This window comes from Mesoplodon mirus (assembly GCF_964341445.2).
Source record: "Mesoplodon mirus genome assembly, chromosome: 6".
NCBI classification, from domain to species: Eukaryota; Metazoa; Chordata; class Mammalia; order Artiodactyla; family Ziphiidae; genus Mesoplodon; species Mesoplodon mirus.
The window spans coordinates 87,210,734-87,233,825 of record NC_138982.1 but is presented as its reverse complement, the minus strand read 5'-3'; the positions used below and the strand labels follow the sequence as shown (position 1 = coordinate 87,233,825).

At 37.7% G+C, this 23,092-nt stretch overlaps 1 protein-coding gene across 2 annotated transcripts in view; it reads left to right on the top strand.

Moving 5' to 3' along the window:
• ATP6V1A (ATPase H+ transporting V1 subunit A) overlaps positions 1-17,949 on the top strand; it is a gene marked incomplete at its 3' end in the record, with an annotated part of 62,665 nt that extends 44,716 nt beyond the window's left edge. The window contains exons 7-15 of one of the 2 annotated variants that reach the window (XM_082626148.1): positions 228-390; positions 918-1,026; positions 5,725-5,847; positions 5,941-6,055; positions 6,641-6,704; positions 8,628-8,831; positions 11,752-11,846; positions 13,838-14,009; positions 15,770-17,949. In XM_082626148.1, the coding sequence (XP_082482274.1) occupies positions 228-390; positions 918-1,026; positions 5,725-5,847; positions 5,941-6,055; positions 6,641-6,704; positions 8,628-8,831; positions 11,752-11,846; positions 13,838-14,009; positions 15,770-15,862 (1,138 nt within the window). Of the gene's footprint in view, positions 1-227; positions 391-917; positions 1,027-5,724; positions 5,848-5,940; positions 6,056-6,640; positions 6,705-8,627; positions 8,832-11,751; positions 11,851-13,837; positions 14,010-15,769 lie in introns of those variants that run through there. The other variant, XM_082626147.1, reaches the window with a different exon arrangement.
• Between the last annotated feature and the right edge of the window lie 5,143 nt (positions 17,950-23,092).

Here is a 23,092-nt window from a genome sequence, read left to right as displayed (position 1 = left end):
AATGATTAATTTATAATAAACAATATATACTACTCTAGGTGGAAACTAGGGGAGCAATTGTTATATATCTATCTGTATATCTATCTTTGTAAGTATATATATAGATACAGATGACAGTATTATAAAGTGCTTTCGTTCTTTAACTTGTATTTCTGTGTCACTTACCTACGTTATTTATCGGTATGTATTAGCGAGTAAAGTAATCCGTGCTTGTTTTATTTGTATAGATGTGTACAGGGAGGAACTACTGCAATCCCTGGGGCTTTTGGCTGTGGAAAGACCGTGATATCGCAGTCTCTATCCAAGTATTCCAACAGTGATGTGATCATCTACGTAGGATGTGGTGAGAGAGGAAATGAGATGTCTGAAGTCCTCCGGGACTTCCCAGAGGTCTGTATCTATAAAGCTTCCAATACTATTCTAGAGAAAATACCACTAATCAACTTTAATTGGCAATTAATAAAGCTTTGTGTTGGATCTGGAGCAGTGTTCTCATTTGTCAAGGATCTTTTAAGGAATTTTCTAATTACATCTGTGATTCAGTTTGTATACTCAAGGAGAGGAATTTGAATTTTTCAGTCAAACACTTGAAAGTTTCTTTTTGTGGTCTGGTGGTTTTCAGTTATTGGGAGAAAGGTACAATAGGCAAAATATTTATAGGTGTGAACTTTACATAGCCTTTATATGATCTACTAGGTTACTGTAGTAATATTCCTTTTTCCATAAAATAATGGGCTTCATTTATGAAATGGAAATACTGGCTGTTTTCTTTACAGCACAGTGGGATAGAGGGAAGAGGTTGGAGTGATGGGAATATGGCTTTGGGAATACAGATTATAAGAGGGATTAAATATAAACAAGTTATGAAAAGGGGACTGAAATGTTCTGGGGATCACTGATAGATTGTTTGCCTCTAGCTCACGATGGAAGTTGATGGTAAGGTAGAGTCAATCATGAAGAGGACAGCGTTGGTAGCCAATACCTCTAATATGCCTGTTGCTGCTAGAGAAGCCTCTATTTATACTGGTGAGTATATGAATTGGAATAAAAGCGATTAACATATCTGTTCTTAAGTTTAAAGCTAGCACCAAACTTTTTCTTTTCCAAAGAACTTTTCTTTCATTCTAAAGTACCTTCATACACACAACTATGTTCCTAGAATATTTTTTTAAATATTTCACATATTATTATATCTTGAGAATGTCAATTTAAGACATTAATAGAGCTGCCACAATCTTTTTGATGACTTTAAAATGATGTATTGATGTACTACTGGTTTTTTTTTTCATTATATGTTTTATCATTGCTGTATCTCTGAATATATCTGTATCTCTATAACTTGAATTATCAGCTTCGAACTGAAATACTTTGAATATCAGTATGTTTATATATTATCTTCCATCTTTGCTCCCACTTCCATCCAGCTTTTGGTGCTTTGATTTCTACATTTTCAGGATTTATAATGTTCGTATTCTTTTCTATAACCATAAATCCAGTATTTGTATTAACCTTAGACCTAGTAAAATGGAGTCATGCCCACTGGCAGTCCCTTGACTACAGTTTTTCCATTTGTTTCATGGTTGGACAAAATTTGAATTCTTGTTTCTTTGTAAGTCTGGGTTTTTTCAGCTGCCTTTAAATTTTAACAGTTTGGCAGAGTATAAAATTTTTTGATCAGTATTTCTTGCCTAGAGAACTCTTATTTCAGCATTAAGTGCTGGGGAGAGACCTGACGCTGGCCTACTTTTTTTCCTTTTATAGGTGATTTTTCTTTTTACCCAAAGGAATGTCTCTTTAACTTTGAAGTCTTCTTTTTATTTATTTATTTATTTATTTATTTTTTGGCTGTGTCGGGCCTTCGTTGTTGGGTCTTTGTTGCTGCGCACGAGCTTTCTCTAGTTGCCGCAAGTGGGGGCTACTCTTCATTGCGTTGCACGGGCTTCTCATTGCAGTGTCTTCTCTTGTTTCGGAGCTCGGACTCTAGCTGTGCAGGCTTCAGTACTTGTGGCACATGGGTTCAGTAGTTGTGGCTCACGGGCTCTGGAGCTCAGGCTCAGTATCTGGCACACGTGCTTTGTTGCTCCGCGGCATGTGGGATCTTCCTGGACCAGGGCTCAAAACAGTGTCCCCTGCATTGGCAGGCGGATTCTTAACCACGGCGCCACCAGGGAAGTCCTAACCTTGAAGTCTTATAACTTTATTAGGATATATCCCAGTATTGATAGTTCTGATAATTTTTTCCTGAGATATAGCGTACCTTTTCAATTTATGAATATGTCTTTTATTTTGGAAAATTTTTGAGAATTGTTTCTGAAACTTATTCTCTTCCATTATGGCTTTTTTGTTTTCTTTTTGTTGTTTTTTTTTTTTGCGGTACGCGGGCCTCTCACTGTTGTGGCCTCTCCCGTGGCGGAGCACAGGCTCCGGATGTGCAGGCTCAGTGGCCATGGCTCACGGGCCCAGCTGCTACGGGGCATGTGGGATCTTCCCGGATGGGGGCACGAACCCATGTCCCCTGCATTGGCAGGTGGACTCTCAACCACTGCGCCACCAGGGAAGCCCCTCTAATTCTTTTTATTTAGCCTTTTATCCATTTTTTAACAGGGTAATCAACGTGTATTCTTTGTATTGCTTCCAATGAAGCCTTTATGTCCTTCTAGCTCTTTGCTGAGTTCTGCTGGCTCATGAAACATCTTTTGTGATCTTACTGTATATACCTTGAGATTTTTATTTTGTGGTAGGATGCAATATTAAGATTTTCTTTTATTAATTAATTGTGGTCACAGTTTTCATTTGTTTCTTGGCAGGTTCATTGTTGTACTCTGCTCTTCTGTCTCTTTCTTTCTTTTATTTTTGTTTAGTTCCTGTGCTGATGTTTATTATTACTATTAATCATCTTTGCAGGAGATGGGAGGGAATGGTTGTTACTATGGTCCAGGGTAGCAGGAATTCTTCCTGGTAATCTGTGAAGTTTGTTATAGCATAGAGTTGTGTAAGTTATTTTACTTTTTCTTTCCTGCCAACAAAAATCCACAGCTACAAGGCCACTTACAATGAATTCTTTCTCTTCTACCCTGCCTCATTCACTTTTTTACTTACTGAAAAGGAGTGCCTGCCTTTGTTTTATTTGTCCCCATCTCTCTACTTCCCCTTGATGCCAAACTGGGTCCAAGGAACCCCTGCCACTAGCCCTGTACCCCTTTTACTGTGTTCCAGACAACGGATTCTTGGTTTTGCCTCTCAGGATGTACTTCTGGTTTGCAAAAGCTTAATCTGAGATGTGCAGCCTCAGGTGAATTCTTCGTGTCTTTCCACCCCCTTGTTTGTTTTTTATCTCATTTAGTTGGCTTTCCTCATTATTTTGTTGTAAAGCTAAACATGGCCCCTAGTTTTTGACTATGGAGTTTGTGTTTCTATATTTCTTGTTCTCCTTGTTTGGTGGTTACTCGTATGAGGAGAAGGAGAAAGTGACATACTCATCTACTATTTTAGGACAAGAAGTCTACCTACTTCTTTTAAATGGCTGCACAGTATCCCTTTGTATGGATATATCATAATTTATTTAACCAGCATCCTTTTAGGGGGCACTTGGATTATTGATAATTTTTTTGCTCCCACAAACTTCATACCGTAAAACATTCTTAAGCATGTTTTTTACACTGTGGCTTTGTATGTTTTATGTGCATGTTTCTTTGTATTTTTGTCAGGTAAGTTCTTAGAAGTAAAATTGCTAAGAATACAACTGTTAATTTAGATTTTAGTTTCTAATAGCTCTTGAAAAGGAATAACAGTGGACAAGAATTCTGCTTCTTCACATACTCACCAATGCTAATTTCTTCAACACTTTCTTATGATCATTATCATACAGAAAAGTTGAAAGAATATTACAGTGAATACCCATGTACCCCACACCTAGATCTGATCATTAGCATTTTACTGTCCCTGCTTTATTAGATGCCTATTCGGTCTGTATTTCTTACAGTGAGCTAGCATCTTTTCTGTGTGTATTAACCATTTGCAAACTGCCTTCTGTCCATTTTTGTATTGGTAGTAGTTGTTTATCATATGGATTGGTAAAGTTCTTTGAAATCAGTCTTTCATCTGTTACGAATTGCAGATATTGTCCTAGTTTGCTTATCTTTTGATTTTGAGGGTTTGTTTTTTTTTTTCTTGTAGGCACTGATACCTTTAGGTCTATGAAAGTGGTCTATGAGACTTCTTCGAGGTTTAGTCATGTGTATCTGTCTCTTCTATCAAGTCTTTTTAATAAATACATACACACAGGCATTAGTGAATGTTATCACAGAGACATAGTGTACTTGTATAAGAGAGGATCTGATTCTACCATCAGATTGAAATATGTGATAATTACTGTGTTTTTTAAGCCTTAATAATGATAAGTGGTATTTCTTAAAGACTTTGTTCCTTGGATCATGTTTTGGAAGCCTAAGTCAGTATTTTTTATTCTGAAGGATGTAATATGATAAATAGTAAAGTTCTGAGTTTTCCAGCAACTATTTTGTTTTACTTATGTAAGCATCTGTTTCTTTACTGGTAAAATAAGGGAATTAGGGCAGTAGATTTGGGGATGCTTATGATGTAGCAACAAATATATATTTCGGGCCTCCCTGGTGGCGCAGTGGTTGAGAGTCCGCCTGCCGATGCAGGGGATACGGGTTCGTGCCCCGGTCTGGGAGGATCCCATATGCCGCGGAGCGGCTGGGCCCGTGAGCCACGGCCGCTGGGCCGGCGCGTCCGGAGCCTGTGCTCCGCAACGGGAGAGGCCACAACAGTGAGAGGCCCGCATACCGCAAAAAGAAAAAAAAAAAAATATATATATATATATATATATATATTTCTAATATCTTAGAGTTGTATAGTACTTTGTACTTTGCAGAGGGCATTTATAGAAACCATTTCATCTGATATGTATAGATAGATAGGGTGAGAGTTATTCCATTTTCACAGATTAGGAAACCACACTGGGAAATGAAGTTATTTTGCTAAGATTAACAGAATAGGAAGTAGAACCCAGGACTTCTTTCTGTATATTAGCTTCTTCTAAGTGGTTTACTGTATGTGATTTTACAGGAGAGGACCCAATCTGCATAGCAGAATGATCTGGATAATTAAGATTATTACTCACGTTAATAACACTTGTTATTTTTGAAAAATAACCAAACAAGCTAATTAGTTGAGGATTTTTTGATGCCTATGTCTAATTATCTCAACAAAGAATGGGAGGAAAGTCTTTTCCTACTTTTAAAAATGTATACTAGGCTATGATAAACCCAAACATCAAATTGCTCAATATAATAGACATTTATTTCAGATGATCAGGGCAGTCTTCATTATTCTGTCATTTTTGGGCTGGGACACAGGCTGAAAAGAGCTCTTTCATTTCGACACGTATCTTCCATGGGTCCTGGGAGTTCTCACCCTCTCAGTAAGCCAGAAGGAAGAAGTAGCATGGAAGGATGTGTGGCTTGCCTGGTGGTGGAACACATGACTCTTACATTCCATTAGATAGGGGTCAGTTACTTGCCACATCTAAATGCAGAGGAGGCTAGACAATATAATTCAGCTGTGTGCCCAAAAGAAGGAGCACAGATTATGATGAACAGCTAGAAGTCTTAGGAACTTATTGCTTTAAATTTTTCTTAAGGGTGAAAAAGTCAGGATTATACTTTGTAGGATTATGACTTGTAATTCTTCCCAATTTAGGAATTACACTGTCAGAATATTTCCGTGACATGGGCTATCACGTCAGTATGATGGCTGACTCTACCTCTAGATGGGCTGAGGCTCTTAGAGAAATCTCTGGTCGCTTAGCTGAAATGCCTGCAGGTAAGTCTTTGTATTGCTTATTACATAAGCAAGACTGTTAGGATTTGGGGATTGGCTTAGAACCTCTCTTTAAAATTTCTTTTCATTTTTCAGATAGTGGATATCCTGCATATCTCGGTGCCCGTCTGGCCTCATTCTATGAGCGAGCTGGCAGAGTGAAATGTCTTGGAAATCCTGAGAGAGAAGGGAGTGTCAGCATTGTAGGAGCGTAAGTATCAAAACTGTGCTTTTCATAAGAAAAAAGGTTATTTATTTTAAAGAGACAATATTTAGCCCCCCCTGAGAGCAGTGATTCTTAACCAAGGTTGCACTCGAGTCATCCAAGGAGCTCTTTAAAATGCACATGTTTAGGTCATCTCTACATGTTCTGGTTCTATAGATTTGACTTGACTGATTTATTATATTCAAGTCACGATATCATAGAAATAATTTAGAAAATTATAGACATGTTAAGGTAAGACTATCATGATAAAAACAATGTGAAGATTCACGATCCCCACATAAAGCCACTCAGACCTTTTCCTTCCTTCCTGCTTCATCTGTTTGATTAGAATAGTGACACAGATTATAATTAAATCTGTCTCATTTCTCAAACTAGAAGGTGTTTAATAGTTGTCGTTCTTAATTTTCAACTTAGTACTGGTTTTTATTTAAGATTTTTGTATAAGACTTTCTTTCCAAAGGTCATATTTCTAAAGTTATTTACATTAAAATTGACTTGCAAAAAATTGCTTTTATATACAAGTTATTTTCCATAAGTATTTCTAATGACTTTTTCTTCTTTTAAATTTAGAGTTTCTCCACCTGGTGGTGATTTTTCTGATCCAGTTACATCTGCTACTCTTGGTATTGTTCAGGTATATCTTCCCCTAGTGTAGTCAGCTTCTGAGCTCCACCCCACCCCAGGCTGTCCACATCATTGTGAAATATTTCATTTGGTCACTGAAGAGTAGGCAGTGGTAAAGTCTGTTTTAGCAACATTCTTACTACTGAAAGTCTTCAGTGCTGTCTGTTCTTTCTTAGCTCTTTATCTAGAGTTTATAATAGACTTAATATTCTGTAAGTGGAAAATACATTCGGGTAGCAAAGTTTTATTCGTGTTAGAGTAATACTACACTTTGAGTTAGAGTAACCCTAGGAGTAGAAATAAATGGACCCAAAAAAGATATAATGGGGCTTCCCTGGTGGCACAGTGGTTGAGAGTCCGCCTGCCGATGCAGGGGACACAGGTTCGTGCCCCAGTCCCGGAAGATCCCACATGCCATGGAGCGGCTAGGCCCGTGAGCCATGGCCGCTGAGCCTATGCGTCTGGAGCCTGTGCTCCGCAACGGGAGAGGCCACAACAGTGAGAGGCCCGCGTACCACAAAAAAAAAAAACAAAACAAAAAAAGATATAATGGCAAAAACCCCATAGAAGTTTCTCCTCGTGGTATGGTCCAAGGCAGGTAACGCTATTAGAGGGCAGCTCTTTTCCATTCCATAGTAATCCAGAACCAGCACTTCTTCCACCTTGGGCTCCACCTAGTCTGGTAATTGTCTGCATCTGGCTGGTACGGGGGGACTGTGTAGAAGGCACACCTACTTTGGGCTCACGCCTGGTCACTCCACTCATTCTGTTAGCCACACCCAGATGAAAGCAAAACTTAGAAAGTGTAGTTTCTGCCTAGGCAGCTTCCCAGTGACAAGGGCATGAATTCTAATGGATAGCCAGCCAACTTGGCCATTAAAAGTAAGCCTGGGGGGGTGCTTCCCTGGTGGTGCAGTGGTTGAGGGTCCGCCTGCTGATGCAGGGGACGTGGGTTTGTGCCCCAGTCCCGGAGGATCCCACATGCCGTGGAGCGGCTGGGCCCGTGAGCCATGGCCGCTGGGCCTGCGCGTCCGGAGCCTGTGCTCCGCAGCGGGAGGGGCACAGCGGTGAGAGGCCTGTGTACCGCAAAAAAAAAAAAAAAAAAAAAAAAAAGTAAGCCAGGGTGGGTGGGGTGGGGGGGATGAACTCGAAAATTGGGATTGATACGTATACACTAATATGTATAAAATAGATAACTAATAAGAACCTGCTGTATAAAAAATAAATAAATAAATAATTTTTTTAAAGTAAGCCTAAATGAAAGATGTATATAAATCAGAGCTATAATTTTTTTAATGTTGATACATTTATAAGCATATGTATTATTCATATGGGAAAAATAGAATATTTGCCTATATTTCTGTCAGTTTCAGATAAAAGGAAGTGGCAGAGGCTAAATTTACAACTTTCAAGATGTTTAACCTTTGCTAAAATTTTGAATTTTTAATTACAGGGAAATGGGGAGCAAAGTTAGGAACGCATAAAATACATATGTATGTTTGGCCTCAGAAAAATGACTGTCAGATCTTTTAGGATTGGCCCTTAATGATATGGAACTGAATTTATTCAGAACATTTAGAGGTTTTCATTAAAGTGAAGTATCTATCTTAATAAGCATTTTCTGGTTCATCTGTTTTTATTGCACCATCATAATCTTCAAAGGAGTCAGTTTTTTGCTCTCAGATATGACATACTATTAAGGAAATTTTGATTTGTAGATATTACCCATACTGAAATGAAAAGAAATACATTTTCCTATTTGCAGTTTTATTCTATTTCATTTATACTTGTTATATACTAAAAAGATAAATAATTTGACCAGAAAAGTATAGAATTGCATATTTAGGACAAACAAATATATTTCAGTACTTCAAAAAAAATTGTTTTTAAGAAAAATTTTTATGTTTTGTTTTTGATTTTGTCTTTAAATAAGGTGTTCTGGGGCTTAGATAAGAAACTAGCTCAACGGAAGCATTTCCCATCTGTCAACTGGTTGATCAGCTACAGCAAGTACATGCGTGCCTTGGATGAGTACTATGACAAACACTTCACAGAGTTTGTTCCTCTGAGGACCAAAGCTAAGGAGATTCTGCAGGAAGAAGAAGACTTGGCAGAAATTGTACAGCTTGTGGGAAAGGTAGGTTGTAAAATCTTGTGGACGACAGGTCTGTGAGTTGCACTGAAGCTTTTTAAGGACAAACAGAACCTTGGATATGCGGATTCTTGCTGGGAGAATGAGTATTTATTAAATATTTTTTAAACTAATAGAATTTTAGATTATTCCTTTATCCAGCAGATATTTGAGGGACCTGCTTGTGTTATGGAAAGTAGAAAGATGACTGGTGTTTAGATTATTATTGAATAACAAACCACTCCGACATATAGTGGCTTAAATAGTGTTTTTTTGCTCATGGTTTTTGGGGTTAGTGGGCTCAGATGAGAAGTCTTGCTTGGGTCCCCTCATACAGTTTTTGCAGTCATATGGTGGCAGAGACCATAGTCATTTGAAAGTTTCTTCCCTCACATGTCTGGTGCCTGGGCTAGGATGACTGGAATAGCTAAGGGTTGGCTGGGCATTTCTCTCTCTATGTGGTGTTTCAAAAAAAATCAGCCTATTTGTGTACCCATGTTCATAGAAACATCTAAGCACTAAAAGGTGGGAGCAACCCAGATGTCCTTTGCAACACACTTGTGTGCGCACGTGCACACACGTGCACACACAATGGAATTAATAATCCATTTCAGCCTTGAGAAGGAAGGGAAATTCTAACACATGCTGCAACATGGATGAACCTTGAGGGGACATTATGTTAGGTGAAATAAACAAGTCACAAAAAGACAAATACTTATATATAACATATCTGAAGTAGTCAAGTTCATAGAAATAGAAAGTAGAGTAGTGGTTAACAGGGACCGGGAGGGCAGAAGGAGAGTTGTTATTTAATGGGTATAGAGTTTCAAATTTGTAAGATGAAAAGTTATGGAAATCTGTTTCACAACAATGTGAACATACTTAACCTACTGAACTACATTTAAAAATGGTTACGATGTCCCTATCAAACTACCACTGGCATTTTTCACAGAACTAGAACAAAAAATTTCACAATTTGTATGGAAACACAAAAGACCCCGAATAGCCAAAGCAATCTTGAGAACGAAAAATGGAGCTGGAGGAATCAGGCTCCCTGACTTCAGACTATACTACAAAGCTACAGTAATCAAGACAGTATGGTACTGGCACAAAAACAGAAAGATAGATCAATGGAACAGGATAGAAAGCCCAGAGTTAAACCCACGGACATATGGTCACCTTATCTTTGATAAAGGAGGCAGGAATGTACAGTGGAGAAAGGACAGTCTCTTCAATAAGTGGTGCTGGGAAAACTGGATAGGGACATGTAAAAGTATGAGATTAGATCACTCCCTAACACCATACACAAAAATAAGCTCAAAATGGATTAAAGACCTAAATGTAAGGCCAGACACTATCAAACTCTTAGAGGAAAACATAGGCAGAACACTCTATGACATAAATCACAGCAAGATCCTTTTTGACCCACCTCCTAGAGAAATGGAAATAAAGACAAAAATAAACACATGGGACCTAATGAAACTTAAAAGCTTTTGCACAGCAAAGGAAACTATAAACAAGACCAAAAGACAACCCTCAGAATGGGAGAAAATATTTGCAAATGAAGCAACTGACAAAGGATTAATCTCCAAAATTTATAAGCAGCTCATGCAGCTCAATAGCAAAAAAACAAACAACCCAATCCAAAAATGGGCAGAAGACCTAAATAGACATTTCTCCACAGAAGATATACAGACTGCCAACAAACACATGAAAGGATGCTCAACATCTTTACTCATTAGAGAAATGCAAATCAAAAGTACAATGAGATATCATCTCACACCAGTCAGAATGGCCATCATCAAAAAATCTAGAAACAATAAATGCTGGAGAGGGTGTGGAGAAAAGGGAACACTCTTGCACTGCTGGTGGGAATGTGAATTGGTACAGCCGCTATGGAGAACGGTATGGAGGTTCCTTAAAAAACTACAAATAGAACTACCATATGACCCAGCAATCCCACTACTGGGCATATACCCTGAGAAAACCATAATTCAAAAAGAGACATGTACCAAAATGTTCATAGCAGCCCTATTTACAATAGCCTGGAGATGGAAACAACCTAAGTGTCCATCATCGGATGAATGGGTAAAGAAGATGTGGCACATATATACAATGGAATATTACTCAGCCATAAAAAGAAATGAAATTGAGCTATTTGTAATGAGGTGGATAGACCTAGAGTCTGTCATACAGAGTGAAGTAAGTCAGAAAGAGAAAGACAAATACTGTATGCTAACACATATATATGGAATTTAAGAAAAAAAAAATGTCATGAAGAACATAGGGGTAAGACAGGAATAAAGACAGAGACCTACTAGAGAATGGACTTGAGGATATGGGGAGGGGGAAGGGTAAGCTGTGACAAAGTGAATGAGCGGCATGGACATATATACACTACCAAACGTGAGGTAGATAGCTAGTGGGAAGCAGCCGCATAGCACAGGGAGATCAGCTCGGTACTTTGTGACTGCCTGGAGGGGTGGGATAGGGAGGGTGGGAGGGAGACGCAAAAGGGAGGGGATATGGAAACATATGTATATGTATAACTGATTAAATTTGTTATAAAGCAAAAAAAAATAAAATAAAATTTAAAAAAAAAAATTAGAATAAGGTATTATTATGAATTATTGTGCATTAAATACAGAGCACTTCCAAGGCATGTATGAGTTTTAGATCAGCTTTTTAAATTTTTTTTATGGTACCTTGTAAAAAAAAAAAAAAAAAAATGGTTACGATGGTAAATTTATATGTTTTCACAACAAAATCCAAAAAAGAACATCAATCAGGAAGCAGTTATGAAGTGAATTTATTAATGATAGGTGATCATGTGTTGATTATGTGGCTTCTGCATGCTAACTGATTAGAACTATTGGTCCCACGTTGTGGCAGTAAATTTCTAAAAATGTATTTTTTCCTCTTCTAGGCATCACTAGCAGAAACAGATAAAATCACTCTGGAGGTAGCAAAACTTATCAAAGATGACTTCCTTCAACAAAATGGATATACTCCTTATGACAGGTAATCTAGCCTGATTTTCTTTTTTTAATTTGAGGATATTCTGTCAAGTTTTGAAGAAGGAGCTGCCTACACATTAAAACCCTCCCCTCGGGGCTTCCCTGGTGGCACAGTGGTTGAGAGTCTGCCTGCCGATGCAGGGGACACGGGTTCGTGCCCCAGTCCGGGAAGATCCCACATGCCACGGAGCGGCTGGGCCCGTGAGCCATGGCCGCTGAGCCTGTGCGTCCAGAGCCTGTGCTCCGCAACGGGAGAGACCACAACAGTGAGAGGCCCGCATACCGCAAAAAAAAAAAAAAAAAAAAAACCCAAACAACAAAACCCTCCCCGCCTTTTTTTTTCTCATACAGACACACTCTGACTCAGTGTATAGGTTTATTTTATATTTTCATAGCAGACATCTAGTGATCCAGTATGTTCCCTTGTCTTGAGTTGGCTCATTTTTCCAGTTATGACAGTGTTTTCACTCATTATCCAGCCATCTTTAATTAGATTAAATTGTGGCGTGGTGTACGGAGCCTGGGGATCGTTGCCTCTTTCAGAAGCTTTTCTCACTACCTGTTACCACAGCCTGTGCCTCTTCTACTCTTTTCCTAAATAATATACTTTCGTGCCTCATTTCCCAAGAGTTCTATTCTGTTTGTTTGTTTGTTTATGGCTGCGTTGGGTCTTAATTGCTGCGCACGGGCTTTCTCTAGTTGCAGAGAGCGGGGGTTACTCTTTGTTGCAGAGCACGGGCTTCTCATTTTGGTGGCTTCTCTTGTTGCAGAGCACAGGCTCTAGGCATGTGGGCTTCAGTAGTTGTGGCACGTGGGCTCAGTAGTTGTGGCTCGTGGGCTCTAGAGTGCAGGCTCAGTAGTTGCGGTGCGTGGGCTTAGTTGCTCCGCGGCATGTGGGATCTTCCTGGACAAGGACTTGAACTTACGTCCCCTGCATTGGCAGGCAGATTCTTAACCACTGCGCCACCAGGGAAGCCCAAGAGTCCTATTCTTTTTCTTTCTACTGAAGTCCCTGTCGGACGTCTCACCAGTCCCTGCTACTCCTGCCCAGTGCTTGTTTTTCATTATTGTCTCTGCTACTTCCATGGCTTATTTAAAAGTTCCCATTTCTTTTAAACTTTGATAATTTGAACCCTTTCATCATAGGCTAGTTTTTCTCCCTCAATCATATTTGGCCCCATATAAGACTGAAACTGTGGAAACTGAACAGATAGGAAGATTACCAGAATGTAAGACAAGCAGAAAATATGACAGTATAATCAGTAAGGCTCAAAAAAATCTGCTTCAGGAACTTAAGAAGCTCTAGGAACCATCCACACAAAGATAACCCCACAAAGGGAAAATTATTTGAAAAGAGTGTAAGAGAGTGTGCATGAAATTGTGTATGCAAATAAGTTTAAATGCGTTGGAAATTTGATTAGAATGCATGTGATGCAAGTTGAATATTAACTTCTGTGTCTTCATTATTAAAAGATATGTGTAAATGAAAGTGAACACATTACTGGAGAAAGGGAATGCTTATTAACTTTGGGAAATTACAGTTCCCTGCTTTCCTATTATTTATTAAACCTTCACTGACTGTCACAAGGGAGTCTTTACAACTCAGTTATTTTACCATTTGGGTAACTGCTTTAACTGCACTGTACAAACACAAACCCTCAGAGAGTCATTAGATTGTAGCAGTACTGTTTCATTGTTCTTCCTGTTTGATTGTGTTAACAAAAATTAACGTCACTCTTTAAATAAAAGAATTCATAGCTCCATCTCTCCATCCACCCCCTATTCCTGAGACATCTCTGTCCAAAAACTCTGGTTAAGTATTATTGATCTTTTCCACTATTCTTTTTTCATTCCTTATGTATCATGCAATAAATATAAGTAGTGTGCATATCTAAATAAAGATGTTAATGCTCTGGTGTTTTATAGATGAAGAAAAAACTATGAACTTCCTTGGATTTTGTTTTTGTTTATTATTTTGACTTTCATTTATCCTAGGTTCTGCCCATTCTACAAGACAGTAGGGATGCTGTCCAACATGATTGCATTTTATGACATGGCCCGCAGAGCTGTTGAAACCACTGCCCAGAGTGACAATAAAATCACATGGTCCATTATCCGTGAGCACATGGGGGAGATCCTCTATAAGCTTTCCTCCATGAAATTCAAGGTATATTTGTTTCTACCATAAACTTTTTTTAGTAGTAAGTGTTTCTTTTTGATTTTTTAAAATATTTGGGTCCCAAACCTGGTGTGTGAAACTGGCATTTATCATTTTCATACATGCTCGGGTAATGTAAAACCAGAAGAGACCTCAAAGCTATGTTCAAATAGGAATTCACATGATAAAGATTGTAGTATGTCACGTCTAAAATAAACGCTGACGTGTTTTCCCTTTTGTCTTAAGTGCCAGGCAATTTAGAGCTAAAATCATTGCTAAGCAGCAATTACCTTACCTCAAGTGCCTGTTAATATCTAATCCCGGCGCTCTTCTGAAACGATTTCTGCTGCTTACTTCAAGTATCCTATTACACGTCATTTTTACTTTTAAGTAGACTCTCATTCTTTGGGAAGTACACAAGACATAAATAGATAATTAAGTGAAATTATCTGTAGAAACTCAAATGTGTAAGATTGTTTTTAAAATACTTGATCAGTCAAGTTGTATTTAATTATTTCTAAGTCATGACATCCAAGTATATTTACTAATCTCCTACTGAGAAATTAAGAGTGATTCTCTGAATGTGTATGTTATGTATATAGTGTTTGCATTACAGATTGGAAGTAAATTTGTGTAGACACTCACTGTATCAAGATTTTAAAATATTCACATCCTTTGAGTCCTGTCTTTCCATTTCAAAACTTATAACCCAAGGAAATAATTAGAGATTTTTATATGGATGTATGTAGAAGATTGTATATTAAACTTTTAAATGTCATCCAGAAGTGAACGGAGCCATTGTGGCATGTACATTACAGCAAAAATATTATAAAGGCATTAACATCTTTTTTTCAAAGAATATCCAAAGACACAGGGAAACGCTTATGGTATAATTAGTGAAAAATTTGGTTGCAAAGAAATTCCATATGTAATTTGATCCAAATTTTATTTTTAAAAATTATACATTCATAGGAAGATGATAAAAAAATATATGCAATAATATAATAGTGATGACTTCTGGTAGTATAACTAAAGGTGCTGTCTTTTTTCTGTTTACAGGTACATTGTATCAAATTAACATTTCAGTTGTCCTTTAATATCATTAAGTATTTTTCTATAGCACTATTTTGTGGCTGGAGAATAATGTTTTCCTATTCTTAGGCATTTAGGAAATTTCCAGTTGTTGGTATGGACAACTTTGTTCATGTAGTTGGTTTTGTGTATTTTCCTAGTATATGTTCTCAGAAGTGGAATGATTGGGTCAGAAGGCTTAAACACTTGAAGGTTTCTTTCATACATTTTACTCAATTAAGGTCCTTTCCATACAGATTTTAAATGGGGTGCATTTTGAGGTTATTTTAGAAATTTTACTCCCCCGTCCCAACGTGATACTACCAGACCTTGAATAGTAAATTCTGTTTTGATTAAATTCCAACTATCATATACACAGAGAGGAATGCATCTAATACACATTGCTGCATAATTTCCTAATATTTTGCATATTGTTGAGGGTAAATCCATTGGTTGTTGAATACAGTTAGCAAGCAAGACACAAAACAGAAATTTTGTCTTCTGTTTGGTTGGATGACTACTTTATACATTTCTACCCTTAAAGGAAAAAAGAAAAATAAGGTTAATTCTGCCTCCTGCCTGTGTTTTACCAGTGTACCTCAACCTAGTACTCAAATATAGTAAATATAAATAACTCACTATTTGTTCTGAAAATTATTTTCCAAAGGTAAATTGAATTCTGTCATGTCTTCTTTCAGGATCCAGTGAAAGATGGTGAGGCAAAGATCAAGGCCGACTATGCACAACTTCTTGAAGATATGCAGAATGCATTCCGTAGCCTTGAAGATTAGAACTGTGATTTATTTCCTCCTTTTCCTCAGCAAGCTCTCATATGTGTATATTTTCCTAAACTTCTCATCTCAAACCCTTTGCTTCTTTATTGTGCAGCTTTGAGACTAGTGCCTATGTGTGTTATCATTTGTTTCCCTGTTTATTTGGTAGGTCTTATATAAAACAAACATTCCTTTGTTCCAGTGTTTGAAGGGCCTCCCTGATCCTTTCTCCAAAGTGGTGAATGTAGTAAATAGGATATACAATGGCTATACTACTGTAAACGTGTATAGGGTGACGTCTCTCCTTGTCCTAGGTTTGCCCTTTCCTCATCGCCATTAAATTGTAAACAGGACTACTGCATGTACTCTCTTTGCAATGGATTTGGAATGGAAGGCCAGATTTCTATACATTTTGTCAGGTTCATTGTGAAATGACTCAATATCTGTGTGGTAAAGTTATTTGCAGCTTAGCATTTTGCTAAGTAACCTGCTTTGTAGGAAGTAATTACTTTTTTAAAACATGAATAATTAATGTTTCTATTATGTGTTGCTTCCCCCAGTATAAATCAAGAATATTTGTGGGAAACTGTTGAGAACTGTACTGTTTTTAAAGCAGGCATTTGTGGGACTCAGCACAATAGATGAATCAGTGCCCTCTAAAAAAGTGAAAAAGGAGCCAGGTGATCAAACTTAGATTAACATCATCTTGTTGAAGCCTATTTTACTTCACTAGGAAAAATTCGGTATCAAGGACTATTATACTACATTACTAGGAAATTCTTTTTAAAGTTATGTTTAAAACAATCACCAAGAACTTGATCCACATCACACCCTCTTTTTTTTTCCTCAAACGTCGTAGAAGCCTAAGCTTCTAAGAATCATGTGGCAATGTGATGGGCAGTAAAATGCCACAGAGAAGATATTTAGTAGTGGTTAAAGGCTGTTAGCACCTTTAAGGACCAGCTGGGCTTTAGTGATTCTTGGGGCCAGAGTGGCATTATGTTTTTACAAGATAATGACATGTGTCACATGTTTGTTTGTTTGCTAATTGAATTTTTGAACAACAGCTTCCTGATTGTAAAAAATATTCTTCCATGTGGTTTTTGATTCACTGGCTCAAAAGATTTCTCAGAATACCTGTAGCTGTAGCAGCATAACAGTTTCCATTCTGTTTCGTAGGGATGAAGTTAATTCTTATATCTGCTGATAACAGAATCTGGGTCATGTGAAAAAAGATCATTTCCTCCTATCTTTTAAGTATATGTTTTAAAATAAAAGCTTCTGTGTTTGTATGATAAGGCACATTAGGTAATGTATTTCTTTTGGTCTGTTAAGGAAAGATGCAGTTAGAGAATTCAGCTATGTTTGTTTAAATCCTTGCAGATTACATGTTCTTACAGTGGCCTGCTGTTCAGGATAAGTATTCTGCCATGTATCTTTTTTTAACCTTTCAGAATATTGGAAGATAAAAATTGTGCAGTGATTTGTTGAGACATGGATATAATGGTGCTGCTGAATCAGTTTGCTTTCCAATGTGGCCTCCTACCCAGAGGCCCAAAGACCAGTGGAAATTAAAAGAATTTCAAAAACTTTCAATTCCTACCTTAAACCTACCAGCAAACTAGGATTGTGTTAGTAATGAATGATATGACAAAGAAAGTTTGACCAAGTTTCTTATGTGTTTTTCTGAATTTGAAATGTACATTCTTACTCCTTTTTAAGAATGTTGATGTATGGGTGTGAAGATGCTAGAGAAACTTTGCTCAGAGCCTCATTGTAAGTGTCCCTTCACCCATATGTTGTAGAATTTCACATTGGTCACTGATCACATTTCTTTAGTAAGAATGTGTTAAAGTTAACAACAGTCTTTTAAAAAGATGATGCAGTTCTCTATTTATTGTGCTGTGCCTGATCCTAAGTGGAGCCAGTTAACAAGTTTCATATGTATTTTTCCAGTGTTAAATCTCACACACTGTACCCTTTGGAAACTTCCTTCCATCCTGATGAACGAATAGAAGAGGTCATATATAGTGCTTCCTTATCCTTGAGGTTTCACTATCTTTATGTTAAAAGTTGTGTATAATTGTTAAAATCAAAGAATAAAAAGTGGATTTAAATTAACATTTTTCCCTTTTTTTGTGGGTGTGGCAAGATCTGCTAAAAAAACGTGCCACCTTATTGTATTTTGGCTTGTTTTCAGTATGAACTTTAAAGTTTTTTATTTCCCTCTTTATAGATTGTTACTTAAGATCATGAAATTGAATTGGTGCCCTCACTATAGACTGCAAAAAGTCCTATAATCATGTACCACTGTGATTTGGAAATATAGTACATGGAATCCCATAGCATTCTAATATTAACTTTAAATTGAAAAAATGAATGGTTTCTAAAAGTAGACTTATAAATGAAAGGAAATCAGTGTACTCATCTCTACTTTTGGCAAATGAACTAAAGCTTTGTAATTCGTAATTCTGCAAGCCAAATTATTTAAGATCCAATGTAGCAATGTGGATTTTATTTCCTTAAGTATATTTTAAACAATTTCTAAAGGAGTAAGAAGCAGTGTGAAATGAAAAACTCTACATTACCAACTTTATGTAGAGAAATACTTAAAAATTCATGGGAAAGCTTATTCATTATAGAATGGGTGATTTTTAGTCCTTTTTGGTAATAATCCAATATTTTCAGGTTATTAGTTTTAATGTATTGCCACAATATAAGAGTATGAAGAAGGGAACCAATTTTCCCAGGTGAGGTATGATAAAATGCCTCTGAAGTTGTTCTAAGGGCTCCCTTTTAGTTCGAGTTCCCCAGAAGTTGACACTGAGACATGTATTTGCATGCAGGCAGTTTATTTGCGATGTGATCCTAGGAAAGCACCAGTAGGGGAATAGAGAATTAAGACAGAATTGAAGGAAGCCAATACATGTTCTTATCAAGCAAGTCAACATTTTGGAGCACCATCCTGCTGGGGAGTTGTGGGAACAACTGAAAAATATGCACCTCGTTACATTCCACCTGGGGTGCAAAGGAACTAGCATCCTTTCAGCATCATTGATTGACAGCCACCTGCTGTCAGTCGTCCACTGAAGGCTGTTCCCACAAAGACAGGGAGAGTCAGTGCCCGGCACATGAGTATAAGTAGATCAGGCTCTGGTGGCCACAGGAAACCCTCTGCAAAGAGATTTAGGTGCCGGCAGTTGGGAGGTCAGCTGGTGGGCACTGAAATGGTACTCATGGCTGAAGAGATTTGGGTGGGGAACTCATAGCATCTGCTTCAGGCCTCTTAAGAACAGGAAAAAAGGATTGTTCAATCAATCAACTGAAAAGCCATTGTTCTGCAACATAAAGAAGCACCCTGTGAAAGGATCCTGGACACTCTTTGAAAAGAGTTTTTAAAAGAGCATCTCTTCAAAGAGAAAAGATGTCTTTTAAAGAGCAGATAGTACACACACCAATTATGATTATAAATGGGCAGATGTGGGGTGTAATGCTCCCGAAAGTAAAGCAGGTTCTTGGATTAGCGGGGATTTGGATCATATATTCCAACCCCCTCATAATACAGAAGAGAAATGGAAGTTTAACTGATTTGCCCAGTGTCACACAGCCACTTAATATCAGAATTCAGACCTCCTGATTTCTAGGGTCTCTTTGTACTCAATCATATTGTACATCTTTTCCTTACTATGTACTTCTCATTCAGAACCAAGAAGTTGGGTTTATAAATGTGAGACAGATAAAGTAATCAGAAGAAAAGTAGGGAGAAATGACTGGCTAGTCAAGGTGCTTGTGGACATTGTCATGACTCATGAAAGACCTGAACAGGCACCTCACAAAATCCTTGAATAATGATGGTCAGCTTCTAGTCATCAGGAAAATGTGAATTAAAATTACCACGAGATACAATTTTATATACACTAGAATGACTAAAATGGAAAGGACAGAGAATATCAAGTGTTGATACAGATGTGGAGCAACCAGAACTCACACATTTTTGGTGGGAGCATAAATTTCTACAGCCACTTTGGAGAACTATGGGTGGTATCTACAAAGTTGAGTTAGTAATACCTAATACACAATAGAAATGCATACATACATGTTCACAACCAGAAGATATGACCCAAAACGTTTATAGCACCACTATTTGTAAGAGCCCCAAACTGGGAAGTACCTAAATGGTAGTATGGAAGAATGGATAAGTGGGTTGTGGTATATTCACACAGTGAAATACTATATAGACGTGAAAGTTAATGCAACAACATGAATGAACCTCACTAATAATGTTTAAAGAAGCCAAACAAAAGAAAGTATACTGTATGATTCCATTTATATAGAATTCAAAAGCATAAAACTAATATATGGTGTTTGAAGTCAGGATAGCAGTTACACATGTGGGGAAGGCAGTGTCATCAAGAGGGTGGAATATGGGGGCCTTCCAGGGTGTTGGTAATGTTTTGATTCTTGTGGATCCTGCCATACATGGGTGTGTTCATTTGGTAAAAATTCACACACATGATTCAAACACTTTCCTGTATGTATATCATACTTAAATAATGTTTACCAAAAACATTACACTTAAGGGATTTCTATTTATTTAAAGTAGTTTCACACTAAGATATGTAAAGTGGTGGTTTTAAAGTGCGTTTGAATTTTACCTAGTAAAATGATCACATTTTTGTTTGTTTGATTTTTAAATGTGCACTTTTCTAGCAGTGGTGATAGATTTGAATTTTTCAATCCAGGAGCTCTCAGTTCTGTTTGCAACAAGTAACTTACTTTGCCAGACAGCTGACCAGGATTTGGGGAAAGTACGTTCTTGGAACAGAATGAAGCTAACCAGACCACACAGTCATAGAATGCAGACACTGTTGGCTTGTTAACAGTGCTATAGCCGGTCGCATGCAAATACGTATTCAGGTGTCCCTGAATACACATCACAGCCCTTAAAGCAGCAGTGGATGACTGTTAAAAGCAGCTTTGATGTTTTAAATATAGATGTCTTAATGAGCTGTTTCTCAAACTTGTCTGAATATAGGAAATATGGGACTGTGTAAATGATACAGATTCCTAGGCCCTGCACCAAACCAACTGAATTGGAATCCATTCTAGGGAAAAGGTATAGGAGTCAATTTAATAAATATCCCACATAATTCTTACTATGGGGCAAGTTTTAGGACATAAGTGTCTTTATTCAATGCTTAGATATAAAAGGTAACCCAGGAGACTTAAATAAGTGTTCTCTGAATACTAACAGTTTTACCACAATCTCAGTATTTTAAGATTTTACTGAACCATTTATCCTTTAAGACATCCCCTGTTGGCCTTAAACAATGCTCTACTGATTCATGTGTATTCTGACTCATTTAGATTCAGAATTGTCTGGCAGTAAGACAAAGTTTTCCTAAATCACGAAATTTGAGCAATAATAATTGTTATACCTATGGATTTCAAACAGGATTCTGTTACAGTGGTTTCAGGTATTTACTGCATGGACTAGCAGTTTCTCTTCTGCTTATTTCTTTGTATGCAGGAGATTTCAGAAAGGAATCAAAATTCTGTGATATATTTGAATTTTTTCATACACAGGCTTAATTTGTAAATAAAATGATAGAGAAATATAATTTAGTCTCATTTTTAAAAAACAGCATTTGTCCTGGGATTTAAAATTCCTTTTTCTTTAATCCATTACAATAATTTTTTAGTTTGATTTTCAACCATCATCTGAACAGCTCGTATACTTTTATAACTTCCAAGTAGTACATCTAGCATTTACTAGATGACTTAAAATAGCACTGAGTTTTAGACACCTTGTATAAAAGCCACGTTACTTTCAATCACATAAAATCATATTCATGGCCTTTATTTTTATATATATATATATTTATTTATTTATTTATGTCTGCGTTGAGTCTTCGTTGCTATGCGCGGGCTTTCTGTAGTTGCAGCGAGTGGGGGCTACTCTTCGTTGCAGTGCACGGGCTTCTCATTGTGGTGGCTTCTCTTGTTGCGGAGCACGGGCTCTAGGTGCACGGGGCTTCAGTAACTGTGGCTTGCAGGCTCTAGAGTGCAGGCTCAGTAGTTGTGGTGCACGGGCTTAGTTGCTCCAGCATGTGGGATCTTCCTGGACCAGGACTCGAACCAGTGTTCCCTGCATTGGCAGGCGGATTCTTAACCACTGCGCCACCAGGGAACTCCATGGCATTTATTTTTAAATTGCATGCTTTATTTCAGTCTTTATGAAGACCTTTTGACACTTGTCCTAAAAATATGATTTAGGACAGTATTTTCTCAAGCATGGTATTGTAGGTTGGGTTCTTTGGAAACAGATGCTGAGATAGAGATAGAGGTACAAGTTGCTTATTTGGAATCAACACAAAGGAAAGGGGTGAAGCGGGATTGGGCAGAGAGGAAATCAAAATACAAAGCAGGTTTGGCAAAGCCTTAGCCACTCCAGTGGGGGAAGCGCTGGAGGAAATATTGCAGATCAGAGTTGACATGCATCAGACTGAGACGGCCAGGCCTTAATACCCCAGTGCCTCTCTCTCTCTCCCTCACCTCACAGAATCCCGGTTCAGGCTGCCCTGTGAGGATGTGACCTCAGGTGAGGTGGCATCTGCAGACCTAGCCTAGAAGGAGCTGACAGCTGGCAGCTGTCTGCTGACCACACTCCTGGCAGCTGACCAACAAGTCTTTCCTTGATGGGGGATTGCACAGCACAACTCTGTGCCCATGAGATAGTTTTGGGGGAGAGACAGATGTATAGTGTACATTTTAATGTACAGAGGCAAAAACGTACATTTTTGCCTCTGTACATTAAAATGTACTTCATGAAAATGTACTTATGAAATACGTACATTTTCATATGTACATATGAAAATGGACTTCATATCCAAGATTTCAAGTATTTGCTTAGGGAGGAGGCCAAACTAGTAAAAAAATTTTTTTTGAGCCATTTCTAAAGAAAAATATTAAGTTCAGAAAAGTGCAGGCAATAAGAAGATATGGCCAGATCATGAAGGCAGTCTTCAAACCAGAAAGTTTAACAACCCCTACAAGTGAAAAGCCGGACTCTTTTAGTGCTTGTTAAAATGTCAGTGCTTACTGAATACTTCTGAAAGGACCAATGTTGGCCTGATTCCATATAGAAATTCATCATCAAATGCAAAACTCTTCAGGAAGTGACTAATTCAAAAATAATAAAACATATTTCTTCACATTTGAATCATGTGACTTACCTAGTCAAATAGT